Source organism: Tupaia chinensis, unplaced genomic scaffold (assembly GCF_000334495.1).
Source record: "Tupaia chinensis unplaced genomic scaffold, TupChi_1.0 Scaffold000161_1, whole genome shotgun sequence".
Taxonomy (NCBI): domain Eukaryota; kingdom Metazoa; phylum Chordata; class Mammalia; order Scandentia; family Tupaiidae; genus Tupaia; species Tupaia belangeri.
In genome coordinates this window covers 2148415-2157820 of record NW_006159632.1, presented here as the reverse complement: position 1 = coordinate 2157820, position 9406 = coordinate 2148415, and the positions used below count along the sequence as shown (strand labels likewise).

The window sequence follows — 9406 nt, the reverse complement described above, 5'->3', positions numbered from 1 at the left end:
GAACCAGCAGTTAGTGTAATGGCTATGTCGCTGGACTCCCACGTAGTCGACCGCGGTTCGCGTCCAGGACCCAGTGGCTTAAAACTCATGCCGGGCGCATGTGCGTACGTGCCCAAGATCCCGAGAAGAGAATGGAGGAGAAGGGATTGCGGCGTGACCATCCCCCCTGGCGGGTGATTTCTCACTTTCTGTCTCTGTGTCTCTCTCTGTCTGTCTGGCGAGCGCACGCGCCCTATAGCAAAAATATCTCCAAAAAAAAAAAAAAGAAGAAGAAGAAGAAATAGTGAATTGATGCCAATTTTAGGATAATAAAGCAGTACAAGGGAGTTTTGTTTTTGGTTTTGTTTTGGTTTTTTTTGGTTTTGTTTTGGTTGGTTTTTGAGAGGTTTTTGCTATAGGGCATGTGCACTTGCCAGAAAGAGAGAGACAGAACTCACCCTCCAGGGGGATGGCCACACCACAATCCCTTCTCTATTCTCCTCTTGCGATCTTGGGCATGCACGCACACATGCCTGGCATCAGTTTAAGCCACTGGGTACAGGACTAGAATCATGGTCAACTGCATAGGAGTCCAGAGACCTAGCCATTACGCCAACTGCTGGTCCCTCAAGGGAGTATTTTTTTTATATAATTGCCCTCAAGCTAATGTATGTCTTAAAACAGAATCACTGAAATGGAGTGATGAAAAAAAAATACCTGTTAATGCTCAAAAACATGTTTATTAACTTATGTAGTCAATTAAATATAGAAGTATTTTTCTAACTCTGTGGATTTTTTTTTAGAGGTTTTTGCCTTAGGGCACATGCACTTACTGGAGAGACAGAGAAGGAAAGTGAGAAATCATCCCCCCTGAGAGATGGCCACGTCACAATACCTTCTCTACCATTCTCCTCCCTGGATCTTGGACACACACACACACACACACACACACACCTGGCATGATTTTCATATCATTAGGTCCAGGATTTGAATTGTGGTCAGCCATGTGGCAGTCCAGAGACGGAACTGCTACACCATTTGCTGGTCCCTGTGGATTCATTTTGACATTTATTTCATGTCAGAAATAACCCTTTGGGCCAGTATGTGGCGTGAAGGTGCTGGATCCTTCCTGACCGACTCCACGGTCTGTGCAGCTTGAGAATCACGCCAGGTTATTGTGTACGTGTGACCAAAATGCTGAGAGGAATATGGAGGAGAAAGGACTGCTGTGTGGCCACCCTTTCTGGGGGTGATTTCTCGCTTTCCCACTTTCTCTCTCTTTCCAGCAAGTACACATGCCCTATGGCAAAAGCACTAAAGAAAAGAAACCTTTCATGGTTGATTAATATAGGAAATTGTTAATATCCATTATATAAGGAAGAAAACCACTTAAAAGCCTGATGAATGCTTCTACCAATGGAATTGCTTGAGTGGAGGATTTTTATTAAGAAAAGTCATAGTGCCAACCCTGCAATTTAGTGGTTAAGCATTGCATAGGGAACTGGATCCCACATGGCCAACCACAGTTCACATCCCAGCCCTGGAGGCTTGACCAGCACGCCTGGGCCATGTTCAAGCCCAAAACCCTCCTGGGAGGGAGCTATGAAAAGGACTGCGATGTGACCACGCCCCCGTGGGAAATGCTTCCCACTCCCTTGTACAGGTGCATGCACCCTTCTGGCAGATAACAACTTCGCTACCACCCATTGAAAGTGTGCAGTCAGTGGGTTTTGGCTTATTTGCAGGTGAACAGCCACAACCTGATTTTATAGTATTTTGTAATAATTGTCAAACGTTTTGACCCCCAGATTGAAACCCTATACTCATGAGCAGTCAGTCTCTATTCCCCTGCCAGCAACCACTAATTGACTTGTATCTCCACAGATCGGCTTCTTCTGAGTATGGGACTCATGATGTGTGAACTGGCTTAAAATAATGTTTTCAAGGGGTTTTTTATGTAGAATTTTTGTTTAAAGCAAACTGAAGGACTGCCTTCCCAGAACACCTTGAGATAGAAATACCTTTGCAGTTTAACACTCAGATATCATTTGTTTTACGGTATCTTTATATTTGTCCTTGTTGACAGATCAGTTTTGAGATTTAAAAACAATGGAGAAGACTCAAGAAACAGTTGAAAGAATTCTTCTTGAACCCTACAATTATTTACTTCAGTTACCAGGTAACAGCTCAGTTGCAGTCCTTACAGGGTAATTTTGGTGGGTTTGTGTTTGGGGTTTTTTTGGTTTTTTGTTTTGTTTTGTTTTGAGAGGTTTTTGCTATAAGGCGCGTGCACTCACCAGACAGACAGAGAGAGACATAGAGACAGAAAGCGAGAAATCACCCCTCAGGGGGGATGGTCACGCCGCAATCCCTTCTCCTCCATTCTCTTCTCGGGATCTTGGGCACGCACACACACACGCGCCCGGTGTGAGTTTTAAGCCACTGGGTCCGGGACGCGAACCGCGGTCGACTATGTGGGAATCCAGCGACATAGCCATTACGCTCACTGCTGGTTCCCTTGGTGGGTTTGTTTTAAGAGGAATGTCAGTCATTCACGTTAGCCAACAGAAAAGGTTAGACTTTCCAACTTGAGATTTTCTGTTTAATGTGGGATGTGTGCGGAAACAGAATGTTAAAAAAGTAATTTTTTAGCACTTTTAAAATATCCAATTACATATACCTTCATACATATACCTTTAAAAGTACTGAAACCATTTTGGTCTCTCACTGGAGGTTTATTTTTATTTATTTATTTGCCATAGGATACATGCACTCCCTGGAGAAAAAAACAGACATTGAGAGAGAAAGTGAGAAATCACCCCCAGGACGTGGCCACACTGCAGTCCATTCTCCTCCTGGGATTTGGGGCATGTATACACATGTGCTCAGCATGATTTTCGAGCTGTGAGGCCTGGGACTTGAACCACAGTTGACCATTTGGGAGTCCAGTGCCTTAACCACCATGCCATCTGTTGGTCCCCATTGTTCTCTTTTACGGATGCCATGCATTTACACTGTCTACTGTCCACTACTGTCCAGATATGAAGGAGAGTTACACAGATTTGTGTAACAGAAAGCTTCTCACCTTCCCGTTTTTTTCACTGTGTCTGTCTGTCTCTCTCACACACACGCGCGCACACACACACACAGAGACAGCACACTACTAGTTCCTCTGAGAGCCAAATAGTAATGCATTGAAATCACAATGTCCAGAAGTGTAGTCCCTGAGAGACGTGTCACCTGAACATGGCTTCCCACTTTAAAAACTGCCTAGTCACTTATGTTTTCTAACTTTTTCTGGGGACCAGCAGGTGGTGTGAAGGTTAAGGTGGCTGGATCCCACATAGCCAACTCTGCAGTTTGAGTCCCAGACTGGGAAGCTGGGAAAACGCCAGGTGCATGTGCGTGCGAGCCCCAAATTCTAAGAGGAGAGTGGAGGCGAAGAGATTGCTGTGTGGCTATCTCTCCATGGGGTGACTTCTCGCTTTCTTTTTCTCTCTGAAAACTACTCCCCCCCCTTTGGTGAGCAAACACGCCATATGGGGATAAAACATTTTTTCTAATCTTAAAAAGAAAAAACGTTTTCTGGAAAATTATAGAAGTAAAAACTCAGTTTAATAAATACACGTTTTTATAAATCAGGGCTGGCAGATGGCATGATGCGTAAGGGCGCTGGACCTCCCCGTCGCCAACCGTGGTTCTAGCCCCAAACCTGGCGGCTTACTTTCTCACTTCCCCTCTCTCACTCACTCTCTCACTATCTCACTCTGTCCCCTTCTGGTCAAATTGAAAAGAAATAAAGCTAAATGAAATAATTCTTTCAAAAAAATAGATCACTTCAAATTCGGAATGTACTTACTCATAGAGCATAAAAATTGGTAATTTTCTTTGACAACCATAAAAACCTATTTAAGCACGCGCCCTATAGTGAAAACCTCTCTAAAAAATAAAAAAAACTTGGGAACCAGCAGTTAGCGTAATGGCTATGTCGCTGGACTCCCACGTAGTTGACCGCGGTTCGTGTCCCGGACCCGGTGGCTTAAAACTCACGCCGGGCGCGAGTGCGTGCGTGCCCAAGATCCCGAGAGGAGAATGGAGGAGAAGGGATTGCGGCGTGACCATCCCCCCTGGGGGGTGATTTCTCGCTTTCTGTCTCTATGTCTCTCTCTGTCTGGCGAGCGCACACGCCCTACAGTGAAAATCTCTCAAAAAAAAGAAAAAAGAAAAAAAACCTATTTAACTCATAACATTTTTTTGTTTTTTAAAGAATTGACTTATTATTTTTTAAGGGTTATTTATTTCCATTTGTTATTTTTAAATAATTATTTAACTTTATTTATTTTAATTTGACTAGAGAGGGACAGAGCAGGAGAGCAAGCTACCAGGTCCAGGACTCGAGCCACAGTCAGCCATGTGGGAGTCCAGTGCCCTTAGCCACTGCCCCACCTGCTGGCCCCTATTATTGTTCTTTAATTTGACCAGAGAGAGGAAGGGAAGTGAGAAAGCAAGCCAGGTCTGGGACTCGAACCTCATTTGGCCATGTGGGGAAGTCTAGCACCTTAACCACCACAACCCCCACTAGCCCCAAGTAGACATACTTTGATTTTTGTCCTAACGTGCACCACTTTCTCTGTGAGCCCATCTCAGTTGTGTATGTGCATTTCTCTTTTTCATGAGGTTGGGGAGGGTGAAAAGTCAAAAGAGAACATAAAGCCAAAAGGAGGAAAAAGCCTGAAGAATGCTGACTGCCGCCTGCCCCTGGAAGCCCGGTGTAGTCAGGGTCCTTTCTGTCCTGGCAGGCCCTCAGAGACTCACCTGCTCGTGTCAGCACTTCAGGGTTACAGAGGGAAAAGGGACATGGAGAATTCAAAGGCAAAAGCTCCCGCCGCTTAAGAGAAAGCCCCAGGTCAGCAGGTGGCATGGTAGCTAAGGTACTGGATTCCTGCAAGGCTGACTGTGGTCTGAGTCCCGGACCTGGCAGCTTGCTTTGTCACTTTACCTTTCTCTCTCTTTGGTCAGATTTTAAAAATAATAATAATAATAAATTAGATAAATAACTCTTTTATTTAAACAAAGAAAAAGCCCAAGACTGCTTTGGAGTGACGTTTGTTCAGCAGTTAGGTGCTTGCTGACTTCAGGGCCTCCTGGTGTGAGACACAGCGCAGTTTCTGCCCCGTGCCGAGTCCCCTTCCTTTTCTTTATCTGAAAGGAATCATTTAAGCCATTTGACACGTTTTGTTTTTAAGAATTATTTTACTTAACTTTATCTATTTATATTTTTTTTTATTTCAGTTTGACCAAAGAGGGAGAGAGAGAGAAAGTGAGAAAACAAGCCACCAGATTCAGGACTCTAAGTTGAATACTAATAATAACAAATAAAATTGGGGCCACCAGGTGGTGTGGTGGCTGACGAGCTGGACTCCCACATGGCCAACTGTGGTTTGAGTCCCGGACCTGGAGGCTTGCTTTTACTTTCCCTTTCTCTCTCTCTCTGGTCAGATTTAAAAATAATAGTAACAAATAAATAAATCTTTTAAAAATAAATAAGTAAATAATAAGATTAAATTAATACGTCTTTATAAAAGCAAAGTGACAGATTATTTTGCAGTCGTACATAGGTGTACTACGCTAGCCTCTGTTAGGGTGAGAGGACAATCAAGCACAGGCCATGTGACTGCTCTCCATCCCAGATGCACCGAACCGTGCAGCAGACAGGCTACTGCCTCCGGAACCCCGAGAAGGAAGCCTCTCACAGAAAGCGAGACTGTGCCCCATGTAGACCTGTGCCGAGAGTTTGTGTATTCACTTGTTTGGGTGACTGGTGCAGAGAAAATATAGAAACGACTTGAAAATCACACCAGGCATGTACAAACAAACAAAAACCACCTTTTTTTGTTTATTGAATCTTTTTACATATTATTTTCCCAAGACCTAGTGTGAAATTACAGTGTTCCTGTGCATTCATTTGGCAGGAAGCTCACAGAATATTTGTACTAGACGAACTGGTGGGGAGTATTATCTGCCATTCCTTTACATTCGGGCTAAATTACCTCTAGTCCTGACACCTACCCAAGGCCTTCCCCGGAGGTTTCTATGTCAAGAAAAAATCATACTGAAAAATGGCCCTTGGGGACCAATCGATGGTGTAATGGTTACATCACTGGATTCCCACGTAGTCGACTGCAGTTTGAGCCCCAGACCCAGCAGCTTAAAACTCATGCTAGGCGCATATGTGTGCATGTCCAAAATCCTGAGAGGAGATTGCAGCATGGCCATCCCCTCTTGGGAAGGTGGTGATTTCTCACTTTCTGTCTATTTCTCTAGCAAGCACACGCACCCTTTAACAAAAATCTCTCAAAAAAAAGGAAAGAAAAGAAAAATGGCCCTAGTCCAAATAGATTAGCGTGGGCTAACCCCAGGACTGGCAGGAGGAGGCACTTGCCACGTGGTAGTAGCCTCAGTGTGGTGGGAGCACGGCAGAGCTGCCCAGTCTCGGCTGGAGCCTAAAGGAGTGGCAGGTAATTCAGCAGTGAAGGGCGCTTTGTCAGCAGCACCTGCAGTTCTGTGACATCGGTCACACTAACAGACTGCCGTTAACTAGATGCTTTCTTTAAGAAAAAAAAAAAAAAAAGTAGTTAAATCAAAAAAGTCCATTATATCCCAAAATTACTGGTACAGGTTAGGTTGAAGGCCCAGAGGCCACAGAAGTCCTTTAGGATCTCTTGCCTGCCTGTTCTAAAAGTCGTGCACTTGGGACCAGCAGACACCAAAATGATTACATTGCTGAGCTTCCATGTAGTCAACCATGGTTCGAGTCCCAGATCCAGTGGCTTAAAACTCACGCCAGGCGCGTGTGCGTGCATGCCTAAGATCCCGAGAGGAGAATGGAGGAGAAGGGATTGCGGCATGACCATCCCCCCTGGGGGGTGATTTCTCGCTTTCTGTCTCTATGTCTCTCTCTCTCTGTCTGTCTGGCGAGTGCACGCGCCCTGTAGCGAAAAACCTCTCAAAAAAAAAAAAAAAAAAACTCTTAAAAAACTCACACCGGGTATGTGTGCGTGCGTGCCTAAGGTCCCAAGAGAATGGAGAAGAGACTGCACTGTGGTCACCCCATCCCTGGTGTGTGATTTCTCGCTTTCTATCTATCTATCTCTAGTGCACACACGCGCCCTATAGCAAAAATCTCTCTAAATAAATAAAAGTTGTGTGCTTCCTGGGGCCAGCAAGTGGCATAGTGATTAAGGCAGTAGCCTATCACGTGGATGACTGTGGTTACAGGCCCAAACCCAGTTGTTTGAAATTCATACCTGGCACATGTGCCTGAATGCCCAAAATTCCAAGAGGAGAGTAAAGGAGGAGAGATTGTGGTGTGGCCATCCTCCCTGGGAGGTGATTTCTCATTTTCTCTCTCTGTGTCTCTGGCAAATATATGCGTCCTATAGCAAAAATATTTTAAAATAAATAAATAAAAAGGTATGCACTTTTCAAGGCTAGCCATGTGGCCAACCATGTGGTTCAAATCTCAACCCCAGTGGCTTGAAAAACACACTAGGCATATATATATGTATATATATATATATATATATATATACACACACACACACACACACATACATACATGTTCAAAATCCTCATAGGAAGAAGAGGGCATTGCGATGTGACCACACCCCATCAGGAGGAGTGGACGCGCGCACTCGCTCGCTCTCTCGCGCGCTCTCTCACCAGCACACATGCCCCACTGGCAAATTTTTTAAAAAGTAAAAATGGTTGGACCATTGGGTGGTGTCGTCTTAAGGCTCTGGATTCCCACATGGCCAGCTCCATGGTTTGAGTCCTGGACCCACCGGCTTGAAAATCATTCTGGGTACTTATGCATGTGTGCCCAGAACCTGAGAGGAGAATGGAGAGGGGGTTAACAGCCTGGCCATCCATTTCTAGGAGTGAGACCTCTGGTTCTCTAGCCCCTCTCTGCAACAAGCACACACCCTATAGCAGGAAAAGAAAGGAAGAGTTGTGCACTCGGGTGTGCTGGTGTTGACGGGAGGGAGAGAGGGCTGCTCCAGGTGATGGCTGAGTGCAGCTGTGTTCACCAAGTCTGATCAGGGTTTTTTTGTTGTTTTTTGAGAGGTTTTCGCTATAGGGCGCATGCGCTCGCCTAACAGACAGACATGGAGACAGAAAGCAAGAAATCACCCCCCCAGAGGGGATGGTCACGCTGCAATCCCTTCTCCATTCTCCTCTTGGGATCTCGGGCACACGCACCTGGTATGAGTTCTAAGCCACCGGGTCCGGGACTCGAACTGTGGTCGACTACGTGGGAGTCCAGAGACATAGCCATTATGCCAACTGCTGGTTCCCACCAAGTCTGATCAGTTTTGAAGGAAATTTGTTGATGTGTTTTCTTATATTTGATTATCTGGTTTTATTCTTTAATTGCAGGTAAACAAGTGAGAACCAAACTTTCACAAGCATTTAATCATTGGTTAAAAGTTCCAGAGGACAAGCTACAGGTATTCACGCAGTTCTGATCTCATTCCTTTCTCTCCCCCCGCCCCATTTTCTTTCTTTCTCTCATGAGACAGATAAATAGAGAGCCATTCTGGCACGGTCTGGTCATACACATCATGTCCCTCTCCCACTGGCCAGTTAGTCAGGGTCTTAGGTTACTGAACACCTACATGTCTGAGGTCCACATGGGGTCCAAACGTACAGTCAAGTGGCTTTCAGCGTTGCAGAACAGTATGCTAACGTGCCACTGAGGCCGAGCCTCTAATTCCATTTTTTTTTTTTTTTCAATTTGCTATAGTCACATGTACTCCCCAGAGAGGGAAACTGAAAAATCTCCCCCTGGAGGGGATGGGGTGGGCACACAGGCATACACACCCTGTGTGTCTTTTCAAGCTGCTGGGTCTGGGACTCAAAACCTGTGAGATCTAGCTACCTTAAACTCCATACCACCTGCTAGCCCTAATAATGTAGCTGTCTGTCTGTCTGTCTGTCTGTCTCTTTATATATATTTATTTATTTATTTATATATATATATATATATATATTTCCCCCCCCTATTAGGTGCATGTCAGAGAAAGACACAGAGAGAAGGAAAGTTAGAAATGACCCCCGAGGGGATGGACACATGCAATCCCTTCTCCATTCTCCTAGCACCTTGGGTACACACACACACACATGTCTGGTATGATTTCAAGTCACCAAGTCTGGGACTCAGACTACAGTCAGTCATGTGCGATCCAGCCGTCTTAACCTCCATGGCACCTGCTGGCCCCCTCATCTTATTTTTTTAGGTTTTTTTAGGTTTTTGCTATAGGGCATGGGCGCTCATCAGAAAGACAGAGACAGAGAGATAGAAAGCGAGAAATCATCCCCCAGGGAGGATGGCCACACCGCAATCCCTGCTCCTCCATTCTCCTCT

At 45.1% G+C, this 9406-nt stretch overlaps 1 protein-coding gene and 1 long non-coding RNA gene across 9 annotated transcripts in view; one reads left to right on the top strand and one right to left on the bottom strand.

Annotated features, from left to right (window-relative positions):
- GGPS1 (geranylgeranyl diphosphate synthase 1) overlaps positions 1 to 9406 on the top strand; it is a 20225-nt gene that overhangs the window by 6249 nt on the left and 4570 nt on the right. For 6 of the 8 annotated variants that reach the window (XM_006145966.3, XM_006145967.3, XM_014586811.2 and 3 more), the window contains 2 exons: positions 2066 to 2158; positions 8419 to 8489. In XM_006145966.3, coding sequence (XP_006146028.1) covers positions 2089 to 2158; positions 8419 to 8489 — 141 coding nt within the window. In that variant the 5' untranslated portion in view covers positions 2066 to 2088. The remainder of the gene's footprint in view (positions 1 to 2065; positions 2159 to 8418; positions 8490 to 9406) is intronic. The other 2 variants (XM_027770845.1, XM_027770844.1) reach the window with 1 other exon arrangement.
- LOC102497906 (uncharacterized) overlaps positions 5046 to 9406 on the bottom strand; it is a 12286-nt gene continuing 7925 nt past the window's right edge. The window contains exon 3 of the long non-coding RNA XR_003548994.1: positions 5046 to 5181. This is a non-coding gene — a long non-coding RNA (uncharacterized LOC102497906). The remainder of the gene's footprint in view (positions 5182 to 9406) is intronic.